Consider the following 19,848-nt stretch of genomic DNA (forward strand, 5'->3'; position numbering starts at 1 on the left):
GCCCGTATATACAGGCTTGTGCATGCTCTGACACCGTTTCAAGCCATCTTTACTTTGTGAATTATTTAATCATAATATCTAACTTCTAGTAGCTCCTGTAAATGTTTTTGTGTCTCCATGCATAATTTTCTTAATTTTTGCCTCATTTTTAGAAGGCAAGATAAGAGTTTACGTGTTGGCAACTCAGTTATCTATGACATTATTTTATCCATTTAGAGGGACAAAGGGCTCCCCTCATGGCACAGATGTTAAAGAAAATGTCTGCAATGTGGGAGACCCAAGTTTAATCCCTGGGTCAGGAAGATCCTCTGGAGGAGGGCATGGCAACCCACTTCAGTATTCTTGCCTGGAGAATTCCATGGACAGAGGAGCCTGGTGGTCTACAGTCCATGGGTCACAAAGAGTCAGACAATGCCGAGAGACTGACATATTCACTTTCAGAGGGACAAGACCTAGAAATACAGAATTTGAGGCTGGCTCCATAAAAGCTAAATAAATATCAAGCGTTTAGTTTAACACCTGATAATCACATGTTGCATATTTGCTAGTTATTTCATAGAATGTTAAAAAAGTGCACATTTGTGGCCTTTTTTTCTTTTGCAAATTTATAGGGTATGATACAAAAATTATTTCAAATAAATATCACAGATGCTTAATGAAATTCAGCAGATTGATTACCCATTTAGCATCCAGAAATGTACATATTACTCAAATGCTTAGGTGATTACAACTTCATTCCTGAAATTTGTATAAGTTGTTAGAATTCTTTCACATGATTAAACCGACAACATTAATCACAGTTTAGAGCCTCTGGATAGGAAAGAGGCTATCTTGATTTGCTGTTTTCAAAACTCAAAGACGTCTCATCATATTAATAAATTTAAGTGACAATGTAGATTGAAGGGATACATCGCTTACCCATATTCTTCTGGGAGTTGTAACCAATGGACAAAGAGACAGCAAAATACAGTAGATAAATAGTTCCTAAGTTGAAGACCTGGATCTTCATTTCTCTACAGGATGAATGTGAGAAGTGGGCGTCTCTGCAGTGGGCCTCAGAAAGATGATTGATCTCCCATGGGAAGGCAAAGTGACCCCATTTTCTGTGTGGGACTTGGCCAGTCTGCCAGGCTCTCCAGCATCTTCCTTTAGGGGCAGACAGAAATCCCTCCCATCAGTTCCCTAAAAGCAAACATGAACAAACATGGTTATCCCTCTTCCCTCACAACTATCATCTCAAAAATTTTAATTATGATATCTGTATATAGAAACATATAAAAATGTAGGCATCAGTAATGCCAAATACATGGTCTTCCTATTAAAATCCTTTATAATAATTTTAAAATGGTGCTTATGTAAGATATTTTTGAGGCATGAACTCTTTGGTTTATCTCTTTGATATACACAATACATTTTAAGTATGTGAAGTAAGCACAGAGAATTATTATATGCTAAATTAAATTTGTTTACTACTTTAAATATTTTAAATTATTTTGTGAAGAATCTAGCTTTATTCTGTCTGTGGTGTGGGAAAGGCTAGAACTGAACAATTCGTAAACCAATATAATAGATCTTCTTGGTCCTGATGCTGGGGCTACTCAGGTATATTAAATCGTAAGATGCTGGAGAGGAAAGAGACTGTAGAGATGGCTTCATCTCCTCTCCTTATTTATAGATGAGTTAACTGGGAGACAGTTATATGTCTATAACTAACTGGGAGACAGAATAACTGATATGTCCTCAGTTGCAGATGGTCTTAACAGTAGACTTAGAATGCAGAATATTTTATTTTCAGTATTATTTGTGCTATGCAGTCCTGATATTTTAGACAAGACTATAAGAAAGGGACTTCCCTGGTAGTCCAGTGGTTAACACTTTGCCTTCCACACTACAGGGGGCATGGGTTCAATCTCTCTCAGGGAGTTAAGCTTCCACATGACCCAAGGCCAGAAAAATCCCAACATAAAACAGAAGCGATATTACAACAAATTCAATAAAGACTACAAAAAAATTGTCCACATGAAAAAAAAATCTTTAAAAAGAAAGACTGTAAGAAAGATTATTTCTCAAATGACTGTATAAAAACACAGAAAAATTATGTTTTTGGCAGTTATTATTCTGAATGCACTATACTTCAATGTGTAAATAATACTTAGTTCATGGGACATAATTTGTTGATGCTATTCCATTTAAAATTCATTTGTGAGGTAATTGTGCTGTTTTGCATTTTGATGAACTGTAATCCATATTTTATAAATTCATATTTCATTAAAAATATCAGAAGAATAAATACTCAAATCCTTAAATAGAGAAACCCTTTTAAAAGTTAATTTCAGTCCTAGCATACTATGATTTTCAGTATAAATTTATTTTATATTATTGATATTTTGTGCAGATTTTTGCAGATAAAACAAAGAAATTTGAAGTAATAATTTATTAGTTCAGTTCAGTTCACTTCAGTTGCTCAGTCATGTCCAACTCTTTGCGACCCCATGGACTGCAGCACACCAGGCTTCCCTGTCCATCACCAACTCCTGGAGCCTGCTCAAACTCATGTCCATTGTGTCGGTGATGCTATCCAACCATCTCATCCTCTGTCGTCCCCTTCTCCTGCCTTCAATCTTTCCCAGCATCAAGGTCCTTATAATAATTTATGAACTTAATAACTGTGAAAAACATAATACAAAATATTTTTCATAATTGTAAAAGAATGTTATATCAATTCAAAGAAAAACCAAGTACATAAAGAAACAGACACTTTTTATTAAAATATTATAGAATTAACATGTTCCATTTAATTATACCATATTTAACATAGATTGTATGTATGTGTTTAGTCACTATGTTGTGTCCAATTCTTTTGCAACCTCATGGACTGTAGCCTGTCAGGCTTCTCTGTCCTTAGGATTTCCCAGGTAAGAATGTGGGATTGGGTTGACATTTACTTTTCCAGGGGATATTCCTGACCCAGGGATTGAACCTGCATTTCCTGCATTGGCAGACAGATTCTTTAGCACTAAACCACCTAGGGAGCCCTTAACATTGATTCAGTTCCGTTCAGTCACTCAGTCGTCTCCAGCTCTTTGTGACCCTATGGACTACAGCACACCAGGGCTCCCTGTTCATCACCAATTCCCGGAGTCTACCCAAATTCATGTCCATTGAGTTGGTGATGCCATCCAACCATCTCATCCTCTGTTGTCCCCTTCTCCTGCTGCCTTCAATCTTTCCCAGCATCAGGGTCTTTTCAAATGAGTCAGTTCTTTGCATCATGTGGCCAAAGTACTGGAGTTTCAGCTTAACATCAGTCCTTCCAATGAACACTCAGGACTGATCTCCTTTAGAATGGACTGGTTAGATCTCCTTGCAGTCCAAGGGACTCTCAAGTCTTCTCCAACACCACAGTTCAAAAGCATCAATTCTTCAGTGCTCAGCTTTCTTTCTAGTCCAACTCTCACATCCATACATGACTACTGGAAAAACCATAGCCTTGACTAGACAGACCTCTAGGTTGGACATAACTTTCCTTCCAAGGAGTACGAATCTTTTAATTTCATGGCTGCAGTCACCATCTGCAGTGATTTTGGAGCCCTCCAAAATAAAGTCTGACACTGTTTCCACTTTTCCCCCATCTATTTGCCACGAAGTGATGGGACTAAATGCCATGATCTTAGTTTTCTGAATGTTGAGTTTTAAGCCAACTTTTTCACTCAATTTCACTTTCATCAAGAGGCTCTTTAGTTCTTCTTTGCTTTCTGCCATAAGGGTGGTGTCATCTGCATATCTGAGGTTATTGATATTTCTCCCGGCAATCTTGATTCCAGCTTGTGCTTCTTCCAGCCCAGTGTTTCTCCTGATGTCCTCTGCATATAAGTTAAATAAGCAGGGTGAAAATATACAGCCTTGATGTACTCTTTTCCCGATTTGGAACCAGTCTGTTGTCCCATGTCCAGTTCTAACTGTTGCTTCCTGACCTGCATACAAATTTCTCAAGAGGCAGGTCAGGTGGTCTGGTATTCCCATCTCTTGAAGAATTTTCCACAGTTTGCTGTGATCCACACAGTCAAAGGCTTTGGCATAGTCAATAAAGCAGAAATAGATGCTTTTCTGGAACTCTCTTGCTTTTTCCATGATCCAGCGCATGTTGGCAATTTGATCTCTGGTTCCTCTGCCTTTTCTAAAACCAGCTTGAACGTCTGGAAGTTCACGGTTCACGTATTGCTGAATCCTGGCTTGGAGAATTTTGAGCATTACTTTACCAGCATGTGAGATGAGTGCAATTGTGTGGTAGTTTGAGCATTCTTCTTTGGCATTGCCTTTCTTTGGGATTGGAATGAAAACTGACCTTTTCCAGTCCTCTGGCCACTGCTGAGTTTTCCAAATTTGCTGACATATTGAGTGCAGCACTTTCACAGCATCATCTTTTAGGATTCGAAATAGCTCAACTGGAATTCCATCACCTCCACTAGCTTTGTTCGTAGTGATGCTTTCTAAGGACCACTTGACTTCACATTCCAGGATATCTGACTCTAGGTGAGTGATCACACCATCGTGATTATCTGGGTCATGAAGATGTTTTTTGTACTTCTGTGTATTCTTGCCACCTCTTCTTTTGCTTTTGTTAGGTCCATACCATTTCTGTCCTTTATTGAGCCCATCTTTGCATAAAATTTTCCCTTGGTATCTCTAATTTTCTTGAAGAGATCTCTAGTCTTTCCCTTTCTATTGTTTTCCTCTATTTCTTTGCACTGATTACTGAGGAAGGCTTTCTTATCTCTCCTTGCTATTTGTTGGAACTCTGCATTCAAACAGGTATATCTCCTGTGTTTTTCACTTCTCTTCTTTTCACACCTATTTGTAAGGCCTCCTCAGGCAGCCATTTTGCTTTTTGCATTTCTTTTTCTTGGGGATGGTCTTGATCACTGCCTCCAGTACAATGTCACGAACCTCTATCCATAGTTCATCAGGTACTCTGTAACATTGATTACTCATCTATTAAAAGGTTGTTTTTCAGTCACTAAGTCATGTCTGACTCTTTGCCACCCAATGAATAGCAGCACACCAAGATTCCCTGTCCTTCACTATCTCTCAGAGTTTGCTCAAACTCATGTCCATTGAGTCGATGATGCCATCCAATCATGTCATCCTTTGCTGCCCCCTTCTCCTCCTGCCCTCAGTCTTTCCCAGCATCAGCATCTTTTCCAATGAGTTGGCTCTTCCCATCAGGTGGCCAAAGTTTTAAAAGGGTATTATGTGATATCTTGCCATATTTAACTTAATCCTCAAATGGGCAGATTATATTCTAGATATTTAAAAGAAAGTTCTTTCTGAATTATCTTTCTTTCTACATAGACAGTGGAGATGTGGCCACTGTCACCATAGAATTACTCCAGATCCTTTCTCGATAGTTCTGATTTATGTAACTTTGTGAGTGAATATCTTTTAGTATAATTCTAGATAGATTTATGTAACATAACTTCATTTTTCTAATTTAAGACAATTTTTTAACTAACAAATCTTTTTTGAGGGTGGGTGCCATGGTTTCCTAGGATGAAAGTGTCTCTTGAAGGGTTCACCAGTTATTGTTTTTACTATTTTATTTCAAAGTCGCTAAATTAATTTCCTTTTAGTTAAATACATTGTTATATTAAATACATCTGTTTCCAGTTCATGACAATTCTAATATTATTATTACTATAAAATATTCAAATGACACAACATATCAAATTATATCATATTATACTTAGATGTAGTTTAACCTTTAAAATTGGGCATAAATGCAAATCCAAACTACAATGAGACATCATCTCATACCTGTTAGGATGGCTATTGTCAAAGACTCAAGACATAAAAAATGTTGGAGAGGATATGGAGAAAGGGAGTCTTGTGCACTGTAGATGGAAATGGAAATTGGTGCCAACACTGTGGAAAACAGTATAGAATGTCTCCCCCAAAATAAAAATAGAACTACTATCAGATCAGATCAGATCAGTCACTCAGTCATGTCCGACTCTTTGCGACCCTATGAATCGCAGCACACCAGGCCTCCCTGTCCATCACCAACTCCCGGAGTTCACTCAGACTCACGTCCATCGAGTCAGTGATGCCATCCAGCCATCTCATCCTCTGTCATCCCCTTCTCCTCATGCCCCCAATTCCTCCCAGCATCAGGGTCTTTTCCAATGAATCAACTCTTCGCATAAGGTGGCCAAAGTACTGGAGTTTCAGCTTTAGCATCATTCCTTCCAAAGAAATCCCAGGGCTGATCTCCTTCAGAATGGACTGGTTGGATCTCCTTGCAGTCCAAGGGACTCTCAAGAGTCTTCTCCAACACCACAGTTCAAAAGCATCAATTCTTCGGCGCTCAGCCTTCTTCACAGTCCAACTCTTACATCCATACATGACCACAGGAAAAACCATAGCCTTGACTAGACGAACCTTTGTTGGCAAAGTAATGTCTCTGCTTTTGAATATGCTATCTAGGTTGGTCATAAGATATAGCAATTCTACTTCTAGGTATTCATCTGAAGGAAACTAAAATACTAACTCAAAAGGATACATTCACCCCCATGTTCATAGTGGCACTGTTTACAATAGCCAAGACATGGAAGCAGCCTAAATTATCATCAACAGATAAGTGGATAAGTGGAATATTATTCAGGATATTATAAGAATATCCTGAATAATTATAAGAAACTATAAGAAATTATAATGTCCAGAATACTATAAGAAACAAGGAAATCTTGCCATTGTGACAGCATCGATGGAACTTAAAGGCATTATGCTAAGTGAAATAAATCAGAAAAAGACAACATATGATGTCACATAAATGTGAAATCTAAAAACAACAACAACAAAAACAACACTGAATTCATAGATCTAGAGAACAGATAGGTGGTTGCCAGAGATGAGGTTGGGGGTGGGTGAAAGGTACAAACTTGCAGTTATAAAATAATTCCTGGGGATGTAATATACAGTATGGTGAGTATATTTGTAGTACTGTATTATATATTTGAATGTTGCTAAAAAATAGAATTTAAAAGCTCTCTTCACAAGAAAAAAAATTTGAACTGTGTGTGGTGATGAATGTTAATTAGACTTCTTGTGATGATAATTTCACAATATACGCATATATAAAAATCATTAAGTTGTACATTTGAAGCATATATTGTTACATATCAATTATATCTCAATAAAAGTTATAATACTGTACATTGTCAGTTTTGGTTCATTATTTGAATAAATTTGATCATATTAATTTTTGAGATATATTAATAGCTCTGAATAAACTCCAGGGAAATCATTTGACGCTGGTAGACTCAAACTTTACAGTAGGAGTTGTCTCCAAGTTACATCCAGACACGATATTTTGCTTAACCTATCCTTCACTAAAATTGATATCTGGACTTTGGGTCTAGATGACAGTGTTAAAACAATAAAGATTTTTGAGGAATAACCATACTGTATTGTAGAACTTTAAATAACAATGGTCTAATCTTGCTTTTTTTTAGTCAGGAAGTAGAAGATAAAGAACTTTAGGAAATGGTAGCATTCTTTCTTGCCTCTTTTTGTTTGTTACTAGCAAACTCAGTAAGCTGAAGGTTTTTTTTTTTTTTTTTTTTTTCCCCTTACACAGGTTTGGGATGAAAATCTTGCAAAGTCTGCAGAGGCTTGGGCAGCTACCTGCATTTGGGACCATGGACCTTCTTACTTATTGAGATTTTTGGGTCAAAATCTATCTGTACGAACTGGAAGGTAAGAAATAGTTTCACTGATACTGTTTATCCAGATAACTTTATTGATAACTTTATTGCCTATGGACTCCAAGTGTTAGTAGCATCAATTTCAAGTAACATCTACAAGTGATTATTGAGAACTCACTATATGTCAGTCACTGATGCTTGGCCTATGACTGTTTTAGATGTCTTCAAAAATTATTTAAATTTTTTAAAAAGCCTAAAAAAACCCCCAGTTTTCTCTTTCACCCTTGGAACACCATCCCTTAATCTATTCTACACTGCTGCTGCTGCTGCTAAGTCGCTTCAGTCTTGTCTAACTCTGTGCCACCCCATAGATGGCAACCCACCAAGCTCCCCCATCCCTGGGATTCTCCAGGCAAGAACACTGGAGTGGGTTGCCTTTTCCTTCTCCAATGCATGAAAGTGAAAAGTGAATTCTACACTAATCTCACAGAATCTTTGAAAGATTCAGGTTGTATCCTTATCCTATCTCTTCTAGTTCAGAAAAACCCCCTGATAGTGGCAGAAGCCATTATTATGTATGCAGCTTTCCCGTGTTTGCATATTCCTATATATGTGTTATACAAATTCAATGTATTTACATGCATATGCACATATATGTATATGCAAGTCTATGCAACTGTGAATGAAGCTGCTTCCGGTAACAGGATAATTTTTCTACACTGTGAGAGGTCACCATCCAACATTCAAAGACTCATTCCCTTCCATACAGGGGAGGAAAATTGGGTGAATTCTCACTAAATTAGAATGATACAACTTTAAGGGGGGAAACCACTCTGAGTCTAGTATCGCAGATTTTTTTAATATCTAATTTTTAATTATGTATAAGATTCCAATGGAAGACATTTCTGACATTGGTAAATACAAGGTAAAGATGATAATTCCTGAAAGATTTGCATTTCTCTTTTTGAAACAACCAGACTCATAATTAAACAAATATAGGATCACTTGCTCCGGGCCTGAACATTTTCATGCTTGGCTCTACTGGGAGGAACAGAGGATTCTGCTGGGTGGTGATGGTTATTGTGAGGGGGTGGATATGCTCTTGATTTGCCATTAATAGCCTGCAAAAGAACAATTAACTTGTAATTGAGTGTGAGTCCACTACACATTGCCACTGCTGTACTGTGAGTTCTCATTGTGTTTCTTGATATTTAGATACCGCTCTATTCTCCAGTTGGTCAAGCCATGGTATGATGAAGTGAAAGACTACGCCTTTCCATATCCCCAGGATTGCAATCCCCGATGTCCTATGAGATGTTTCGGCCCCATGTGCACACATTATACACAGGTTATTTTGTCTTGTTCAGTTCTGATTCATTCTTTTTTAAAAAACGCTCTTTTGATTTTGGTGAACCTGTGTTTTCTTAACTCCTGATTCTAATAATGGTATATCGGTTTACTTTCTCAGATGGTTTGGGCCACCTCCAATCGAATAGGATGTGCAATTCATACTTGTCAGAACATAAATGTTTGGGGAGCTGTATGGCGCCGTGCAGTTTATTTGGTATGCAACTATGCCCCAAAGTAAGTATCTGGTTGGCTTCTACTTCCTGAAATCCTTAATGATGTTAAGTATCTTCAGTCTGATAGATATTTTTAACAGGTAAATAATATGAGTAAGACTTAACTAACAAGCTCAGATCCTCAAATCTTCCGTCTTCTCATATATCAAAAAAGTTAAAAGCTGAAATATTTCTTTTCACAAGGATTCGAGATTAAAATTTTGGGCAAGACAATTTGTGATTTGGAGATTCACTAAATTCTCCTCCTCATCTTTCTTTAGACCTGGTAATTATAAAATAAACATGTGATTCCAGGCTTTTGATAGCTTATATAAAAGTCTCAGGCAAGGATCTTCTAGGGAATTTATCAACATCACCGTATTCTCATCAATCATTCCTAGAATGTTGGCTTAACTTTTTCACTAGGAAAAGAAAACAAGCACTTCTTCTTTCTTTTAAGGGTAGAATTAAAATCACAGTTTATTTTTTCCATAGGTGGTTAAGGAGGCTTTCAGAATCAGAAGGGAAAATTTAAATGCTATGACATCTTTTTAATGAAAGCTGTGCCATGATTTAAACTTCAGTATAAAAAATTCAGTAATTTCATCCTGTGGCACACATAAAATTGTATATTTCATATTGTGAAAATTGATCAAATATTGTAAAATATAGTTGTATTTTATATTTATGAGCATTCTTTTGTATTATGAGGATAAACAAGCATTTGTTGACATTTGATAAAATGCCTTTTTGATAACAATGACTCTTTGGATAAAGTGTTCCAGTATTTATACATGAGTCTTTTCCCTTTTGGAGTAAATACTAAAATGTGCAAAGGATTTATGACACGCCTGGTGTCTTCCAAAGTAAGTCCCAAACAAAGATTTTTCTCCAGCTTTGCCAGTATGGGGAGGGAATGAGAAAACGTTTCACAAATAACTGCATTACTCATTTATATGGTTGTATGCCAGGGGCAGTGTTTTTGCAAAGTTAGAAAAATAGCGATTTTCCCAATGGTCCCCTCTCCACAGTTATTAGAATAGTAAGATTTGGAAAGTAAAATGTGACTGCATCATGAAAAGCATTAAAACTGTGCATTTGTTTGATATTTTCAGTTATGCACCTTATATTTTCCTATTAAGACTCTAACTCTTCTTTCTGACATAAATAGGCCAGGCAGTTCTCTAGTGAAAGAGGCTTTTATTACATTCATTTGGCTATTCTGTTTTTGGCCAATGATGGGATTTTTGCAATATTATTGATGAGATGTCTGATTGTTTTATGTCTAAGAGATTAAGATATTGTGTTAGTATGGTGTATTTGCTGTAACAGAGAACCATTTTTTGAAACAGGCAGTGAAGAAAGTTTAAAAATTCCGACTGATAGTTGAATAGCAGCATAAAGTTATCTCAAGCCAAACTCTTTATCAGGGAAAAAAGAAATACAGGGTTGGGTGGTGGTTGGGGGTTGGGTGGTTGGAGAGAAAGAGAGAGAAATGAGAGAATGAAAATGAATTAGCCTGAAAGGATAAAAATTAAAATATGTTTATCCACTGACTGATTTACTATTGAATATGGAGCTTCCCCAATGGCTCGATATTTTAGCTTTTCCACTGTTGTTTTATCTTCAACCCACCACACACCACATTTTTTCCTGACCATTCAGTTTCCTTCACACTTCTGGCTCTGTGGTTATCTGTTAGAACTGTAGTTGCTAATCACCATGCTACTGTAAATAAATTCATTGCTTCCTCCATCATAGCTAAAAGAGCTTAGTAACAGTAAGATGTTGTGACTGTTTTTATCCTAAATGCTGAATTTGGTGTATCATTATGGCCATCAAGATGAAGGAAAATATTGACAACATTCAGTTAAATGTGTTTAGCATTATTTTAAAAAATTAACAGTATTGCTAAAAATTATAACTGTGAGTTTACATATGGGAAAATGTTTTGGAATCATCTTTAATGGCTGCTTCTGTAAGCCATTATTCTCTGAGTTTTCCATGTCTCATTTTATGAATACTGAGAATCTAAACTATTCAACTTTAGAAAGAAACCCTTTGAACTCTTAAAACCTATTTTTTGTGCTTATGACAACTTCTTGCTCATGTCACCGTTTCTAAGCCTCCCCGAATTGTACATATACTGTATATGGGCTTCCCAGGTGGCACTAGTGGTAAAGAACCCACCTGCCAATGCAAGAGACGTAAGAGAGGAGGGTTTGATCCCTGGATCGGGAAGATGCCCTGGAGGAGGAAACGACAACCTATTCCAGTTTTCTTGCCTGGAAAATCTCATGGACTGAGGAGCCTACTGGGCTACAGTCCACGGGGTCCTAAAGAACTGAACAAAACTGAGCAACTGAGCACGTACACACACACACACACACACACACACACACACACATATATATATATATATATGTATTTGTATGTATTTTACTATCTTTATAATAGCATTAGCATGACTTTTTAAAAAGTACACTTAAGAGGACACAGCATATGTGTTCTGGGAGGCTGCAGTAGGAAAGAGGCAGCTGTGCTGATGGATAGAGCATCAAGTCAGATGTGGGTTGACTAATAATGTCACCATGCATTGTAAATTATTGTAAATTAACATGATATTAACTTACTCAGAAAGAAAGTATTTTTAAAGTAAGATATATAGAATAAATTGCTAGAGAAATAAGAAATGGATGTAACTTTCAGTGTTTTTCTAAAAATGACACACTTCTGAAAATGTCATCACACGTCAATGTGTGATCATGTGCTTAAGGACAATGAGATTTTAAAAAATGAGCAAGTAACACTTATGCTCTCTTCTTTTTTTTTCCTAGGGGCAACTGGATTGGAGAAGCACCATATAAAGTAGGGGTACCATGTTCAGCTTGCCCTCCAAGTTATGGAGGGTCTTGTACTGACAATCTCTGCTTTCCAGGTGTAACGTCAAACTACCTGTATTGGTTTAAATAAGCTTATCTTTTCCTCCAGGAAATATAATGGTTTCTGGGAATCATAGGCATATATATATATTGAGTTTTGCACATATTATACATATTTTATCATAATCTTGTTTTCCTTTTATTATTCATTGTAAAGATTAGTGTTTATCTTGTATGTTTGTTTAATCCTTTAAGGTAATCAAGCATCCATTTCTATTTTCTGACCTCTAAGTCTAAATTAAAATACTGTGTATGTAGTATTGACATAGTTGATGCATCCAATTCCAAAGCTTGTTTTCCAAAGAAATTATGTTACATTCCTAACAAATAGAACATATATTTGGCCTACAAATACACATACATACATAATTTGATTTTGTAGTTAGCTTGGAGGAATTTTTTAAAAATCCTATTCTAAACAATATGCTAGGTGGTAGGATATCTCCTGCACCCATTTCTTTAATATCCCAAAACTGATCACTTGCAAACTACTAATAAAACTCCATGATATCTAGATATAATAATTTAATTAAGAACCACAGATTTCATTATGGAAATATTTTGTTTTATTTGGGTCCACCAAAAGATATTCTCAATTTATGTAAGGTTGAACACATTTATTTTGCTTAACCTCTTTTATTGAACCAGTAATCATGTGTGGAGTGGTTATGATGGGCAAGGCACTCTGCTAGTTATGTTCTGGTCATGCAAGGATAACAAGACATAATTCCTGTCTTCAATAAGCTCACAAAAATATTCAGGAAATAATGCAGCCTAATTATTGGGTTGCCCAAAAAGTTTGTTCGGGTTTTTCTGTGATGTTACGGGGAAACAAATGAACTTTTTGGCCAACTCAATATCTTGCTGTAAAAATGTTATTTTGTTAACAAATTGATTTTTCATATAAATTTGAGGAAGTGAACCCAACGATGTTCACATGTAGGTGGAATAGATGATAGGCCACACCGTGTAATATGTAAGTCTCCTGGTTAGCATGAAAATGTAGCTATAGTACTTGGAACTAAATGAGGCAGGGAAGAATGAACAACTGTGAGTGTAAATAGTTGTTTTGGAAGGTGGAAAGCAAGACCTAAGTGAACTGACGAGGTCCAAGAGAAGATTCAGGAGACAGGCATGCAAACCCACGGAAATAGGGTTACTGCACACATGCATGCACACACACGCACACACACACACACACAAACACAAACACACACGGAGAGCCTCAGAAAGGCATATCCTGAAGGTTTAGTATACCTTGAAGCCTGTGAGCAGGAGGTGAGGGATACCAGAAAGAAACATGCAGGTGCCAAGGATATTTCCTGCTCTCCATTGTTCTGCTTGTCCTTATTTGATGAGAATCATTCAGCATGATGGTCCTTGAGTATCATGTGGAAAATCTCATGTACACACCACAGACAGCTATGATTTTGTGCAAGGGGCCTCTTCAGATGATTTTCTAAGCACTAAGTACCAAATTTTATTACCATATCTAAGTAGAAGAATATTTTTCAGTTCTGCATTGTTTGCGTGTGTGCATGCTCAGTTGCTTCAGTAGTGTCTGACTCTTTGCAATCCTGTGGACTGTAGCCCACCAGCCTCCTTTGTCCATAGGATTCTCCAGGCAAGAATACTGGAGTGGGTTGCCATTTCCTTCTCCAGGGGATCTTTCTGAATTAGAGATTGAACTTGCATCTCCTGTGTCTCCTGCATTGGCAGGTGGATTCTTTACCACTGAACAAACTGGGAAGCCCCAAAAGTGAAGCATGGTGGAAAGCAAATCACTGTGAAAATTTCAGTCATGTGATTTTGGACATGTTTATTTCCAAATCACTTTCAGAGAGGAGAAAGTCAACACATGGATCAAGACACTTAACACATTACATTTTACATGTGCATGCATGTGTGTGTGTGTGTGTGCTTCAAGTTATATAATGCTGCAGTAGAATTACAGAATCAGTAAACACAATTAGTTCCAGAGTACAAATAACAGAAGGAAGCTACTTGTTTAAAATTCTCTACACATTTGCAGTTTCTTAGTGTAGATTCATTGAAAGATGACAGATAGTTAATTAAATCCAATGGGGGATTATCCAGCATCTGGAGTTCAGGTTTTCATGATGACAAATAATTGGCCAGATTTCTTTCACACACTGAATCTGACCAAATGTTTTCCTATCAAATGACTTTGCTTTTGTGGGAACATATATAGACTTTATTAAAAATAAGTATTTTTGGAGACTAATATGAAGAACAGAAATAACAGGAAGAGTCAGGTCTCAAACCAACTTTTAGCCAATATATACAGGCAATTGGAGAGAAAGCTCATTAGTGGAATATTTGTTTGCTTTATCTAGATAGTCTTTCTTGAGTTTCCTAAACTAGTTCTACAGAAGTAGTAAAATAACTATTAAACCAAAAAAATGGTTTTAATCAGTTCCATCCTATTGCTGGTTTACTTGTGTGGCTTGATTTCTCAGGTCTCAAAAAGAATAATGCTATTTGCCACATGATTCACAGAAGTTCATTTGAAGGTAAAATTACCATATTAATAGAAAATCATGAATATTAAAATAATCATTAATGTTGTGAAGCTTTTATTTGAGATAAAATTAAGTCTTTCATGAGCTCCTCTTTGGCAGAAATTCTGTCTTATCTTTGTGTATTTATACCAGCTTCTTATATAATGGCTATAGTGTAAAAAGTTTTTATATGAATGGGTTTTTAGAATTAACAGTCTAGTATTGCAAGAATTAGAGGAACCTCACCTTTCCATATTTCATTAAGACAAAAATGTCTTAAATACAAAGCTTTGAGTGCATCAACAATCCAGATAAAGCACCATATATATCAGATTAAGACTAGGAACCACATACTCATAAACTTGTACACAACAGTCCTTTCCAAATATAAGTTTATTTATAACTTAACAACTGAGCTGAAAATGTAACGGGTATATTTGTTATTCTATCTGTGCTTCTTAAAGTTAGTAATATAAAGTGGCCATATGAAATGTTTTATTTTCTAGGCTAAACCAAATGAACGTTTGCTTGAATCAGCCCAGAGGGTCATACTTTTCACAGCATGCAACAATGGTGCTAGGGTAGCTATTTCTCACTGTAACTCCCAGAGGGAAAAAGGGTCTGGGCATAAGCTATTTCATAAAAGCAGCTTTAAATAGTATTGAGGTTTTCATTTCAATAGGTTTCATTCGACATGGTGATTGGCATACATATTCTACAGCACTGAATTTTATCTTTGGTATGGATTTTTCATTACATCCTTTATTCAGTAGAAAAATTAAAAAAATTCTGTCATAACATCAATTTTTTTGGTTTCCATGTCATCAAAAGACTGGAAAAATTACAAGTTGATCTGTTAAACTGATGGATTCCTTTACAGAATTGTATTTGACTTGTGTAGGTAGGCATATTCTTAATGTTCCTGGTTATGGTAGGTAAGTTTGCTTTTAAAATGTGGCAGAAACAATTTTCATTGTTATCATGTTTTGTTGTTTTTTTTCCTGTCCTGTAGTCTAAGCAGCATCACTTCCATGGTCTGTTAGGACTTCCCTACCAAGTTCGCTTGGCAGTTCATTCGAAACTTTCGTGGAAATACTCATTTTAAAGTTCCATGAAGTTTTAGCACAGAGCTGACCAAACAGTAGGGAAAATTCAATCAGTATAATTTACTCAGAATATTTGAATTGAAACAATATATATTTTTCTAATTAGTATGTGCTTGTGTTCGATCTACTTATAACATCTACATAAGCAATCAAAAACATATTTAGGCCAGTTCAAGTGTTCTGTGTTCATATCCTGCTTATTAAGTGAATACATAAGTTAAACAGATCATGTGAATGTGTTCAGGAAGGAAAAGTCATGCTTAAACTGGGGTCTGTTTTCTCCCCTTTGTATAACAACATTTCCAATGTTCTGCAGTAGCATAGGACACCAATCTTGGATTCCTATTCCATAGGAAGCTGTTTCCTATGGAAGTGTTTAGGGAGAGTAAAATTAGACTTCTATCAATGTCTAATATTATCTTTGTTTTATATTTGCATTTTTTTGTATTGTTATATGTGTGAGGGAAGACATTTAAACACATGCAAAATGATTTTTTAAAATTCTTTCATCTTCTAACTTTGACTTATGAGAGGTCAGTCAACAACTTAGAAAGTTACACAGTTCACTGGTTAATGGTGCTGAAAATTCATTACAACCACCATATACTTGCTTTAATTTTAAGTTTCTTTGCAATTAATGTTTTTAATAAGTGTGAACTATCAGTATCTATTCTGGTGCTATATATGTGGTGCTAAATGAATTGTTAGTGTTAGTAGGTTAAGAAGTCTCTTTTTATTCATAATTACAAATGATGTCCTTTCAATTCCTGATTTAGAAATCTTAATAACGTCCTGTTAAATGAATCTTAACCAAAATAAGCCAGTGCGCTCTATTTTTATACAATAATCCAACATTATTTGGGTGTTACAAAATGTAAATATATTTCTTAGAAGTTATCCATCTTTTTAAAAAGCATTTTTAAACTTGGAATGTAAAATTCAAGTTATCAACTAGAGGTTAGAGTACACCTACACCAACTGTGCTTCAGGCACTGGCGCCCTCTGGTGGTTGTAAGAACAAAGTCTTGATGGCAACTTGGCCTGCCAATAAAACCATTTCTTCAGTTCAATGAAAATTTAAGTTGCATAATATTAAATTCTTGGATACTCAGTAATTCTGATGACATTAAAGTTGCTTGATTCTATTTAAATAATTTTCTATGAGGGTAATACATATATCTTGACATCCATTTTCCTAAATAATAATAATTTTTTATGGCATTCTAGTCCTGAGGTGCTTATTAACAGTGTTCTTTTTTTGAACTAGGTATTAATAAAATATATTTTTAATTTTGTTTACATCATAAATACAATAAGAGGTAAAACTAATGAAGAGAACTTTTTCACTTTAAGTGATCATTTATTTTTATATATTAAAACAATTTTCATATATCAAAAGATTCTCTCTCCATTTTTACTTGTTGATCTATAATTTGATAATGCTCTTTGGTCATACTATTGAGCTAATGATGACATTTTATTGTTCTATTCAAATTCCTTCTGGACTTTAAAATATACATAAAAATTTAGGATTATATCCTCTGTAACTAATGAAAGCAACATTTTTAGATAACCTTTCACTTGAGTTGTGCAGTTCACAAAGTGTGATAATCTGTTTCAACAAAGATATTTCTTAAACTGTGTTAGCATAACCAAATGAAATATACTTTAAAGCAGTTTCCCATGTTAGTCTTTTCAAATGTATTTTAAAGCAATAAACCCTTTGTATGATCTCAATCCTATACAAAGCTCCAATATATAATATGCATAACATGGACTAAACCTTCTCCAGTGCCTTAGAAGCTTCTTCTAAGAGCCCTAGGATTCCATAAACCCACTAGGAAAACATTGATCAAAGTCAACCAGTTCTCCCCATTTTCTCAAAAGAAATCAACTAATTAAAGACCAAAAAAAAAAAAATGGAGACCTTAAAAGTTTTGCAATGGTTATCTTAAATTCTTAAGTACCCACTTCACTTTGCATGTGTTAGAAGTCAAACTAATTGATGGAGCATTTAACACTGATTTTAACTGGTGCTTGGTTATAGATTACAGCATATTGTGCTTTGTTATTTGACAAACAGAATTTTGGTATCATAATATTTTGAGAATTAGAGATAATTGTGATGCATATAGAACATGTTTAAAAATATCTGAATGCTTCAAATATGTACATAATCCTAAAATAGATTGTATCATTTTAGATTTTTTAAAAGATTAATTTGATATTTTTTATTCGTTACCTAATACTGTGGCAGTAAAAGGTGCCTTTGATGTTGTGATATAATGTCATGAATGTGTACATACATAAAACCTGTGTAAACCTCTGACTTTATAAAGCATAACAAGTGTAGCTTTTTGAGCCCCACTATATTATTTTTCCTTCAATAAAATATTATAATTAACTGTTTTGTGTTTAAGATTTTAATTCATAATTGATGAATTTAATTATTTCCTGATTTTCAATAGTTTTACAATAGTAAAACTTTCTTGCCTTCCCTGCTTCCTTCCTTCCTTCTTCCATTCTTTTTTTATTTAATTCCACAAAATATTTTGAGACCCCAATGCAAAAGACATTTCCATGGAGAAAGAGGAGAACTAATACAATTATGTAAAGTTTAAAAAATAAAATAAAAATAAATAAATAAATAAATAATTAAAAAAAATAAAGAAGTTCTGGCTGAGAAAAACTGCAGTAGTTGAACATAAATATTTCCATGTTTCATACTGAGGGCAAGAAGAGAAACCATAGGCATTCCTGTGGGGGGATGCACCATGTCTGGTCACTAGTTGGACCAAGAAGGCTGGTGTTTTACAGATGGTTCTGCCTTGCAGCAGGCAAATTTTCCCTCTGGTGAGACGGGAGAGCTCCCAGGCCAGTTCACCACTGATGTTCAGTTGCTAAGTCTGCAACCTGAACTGTAGCATGCCAGGCTTCCCTGCCCTTCACTATCTCCCGGAGTTTGCTCTAACTCAGGTTCATTGAGTCATCCTCTGCTGCCCCCTTCTCCTCTTGCTCTCAATCTTTCCCAGCATCAGAGTCTTTTCCAATGAGTTGGCTCTTCTCATCAGGTGGTCAAAGTATTTGAGCTTAGGCTTCAGCATCAGTCCTTTCAATGATTATTCAGGTTGATTTCCTTTAGGATTGACTGGTTTGATCTCCTTGCAGTCCAAGGGACTCTCAGGAGTCTTCTCCAGCACCACAGTTTGAAGGCATCAATTTTTCAGCACTCAACATTCTTTATGGTCCAACACTCACATCCATACATGACTACTGGGAAAACCATAGCTTTGACTGTTTGGACCTCTGTCAGCAGAGTGATGTCTCTGCTTCTTAATATGCTGTCTAGGTTTGTCCTAGCTTTCCTTCCAAGGAGCAAGTGTGTTAATTTTATGGCCACAGTCAACATCCACAGAGATTTAGGAGTCTAAGATAATAAAATCGGTCACTGCTTCCACTTTTCCCCCTTCTATTTGCCTTGAAGTGGTGGGACCGGATGCCATTATCTTAGTTTTTTGAATGATGAATTTTAAGCCAGGTTTTCCACTTCCCTCTTTCACCCTCATGAAGAGGCTCTTTAGGTCCTCTTCACTTTCTGCCATTAGAATGGTATCATCTGCATATCTGAGGTGGTTATTTCTCCCAGCATGCTATCTTAATTGCGGCTTGTGATTCATGATTCATCCAGCCCAGCATTTTACATGATGTAGTCTGCATTTAAGTTATTAATAAATAAACAGGGTGACAGTATACAACCTTGTACTCTTTCCCAATTTTGAACCATTTGTTCCATGTTCAGTTCTAACTGTTGCTTCTTGATCCATATATAGGAGACATATACCTGTCTCTCAGGAGACAGGTAAGGTGATCGGGCATAACCATCTCTTTAAGAATTTTCCACAGTTTCTTGTGATCCACACAATCAAAGGCTTTACTGTAGTCAGTAAAGCAGAAGTAGATGTTTTTCTGGAATTCCTTTGCATTCTCCATGATACGGTGAATGTTGGCAATTT

The 19,848-nt window shown here is 35.8% G+C and overlaps 1 protein-coding gene across 2 annotated transcripts in view; it reads left to right on the forward strand.

Annotated features, from left to right (window-relative positions):
* PI15 (peptidase inhibitor 15) overlaps window positions 1–18,425 on the forward strand; it is a 204,784-nt gene extending 186,359 nt beyond the window's left edge. For both annotated transcript variants that reach the window (XM_055546316.1, XM_055546315.1), the window contains 4 exons: window positions 7,637–7,755; window positions 8,919–9,051; window positions 9,172–9,287; window positions 12,103–18,425. In XM_055546316.1, coding sequence (XP_055402291.1) covers window positions 7,637–7,755; window positions 8,919–9,051; window positions 9,172–9,287; window positions 12,103–12,238 — 504 coding nt within the window. In that variant the 3' untranslated portion in view covers window positions 12,239–18,425. The remainder of the gene's footprint in view (window positions 1–7,636; window positions 7,756–8,918; window positions 9,052–9,171; window positions 9,288–12,102) is intronic.
* Window positions 18,426–19,848: the final 1,423 nt, after the last annotated feature.

Source organism: Bubalus kerabau, chromosome 14 (assembly GCF_029407905.1).
Source record: "Bubalus kerabau isolate K-KA32 ecotype Philippines breed swamp buffalo chromosome 14, PCC_UOA_SB_1v2, whole genome shotgun sequence".
Lineage (NCBI taxonomy): Eukaryota > Metazoa > Chordata > Mammalia > Artiodactyla > Bovidae > Bubalus > Bubalus kerabau.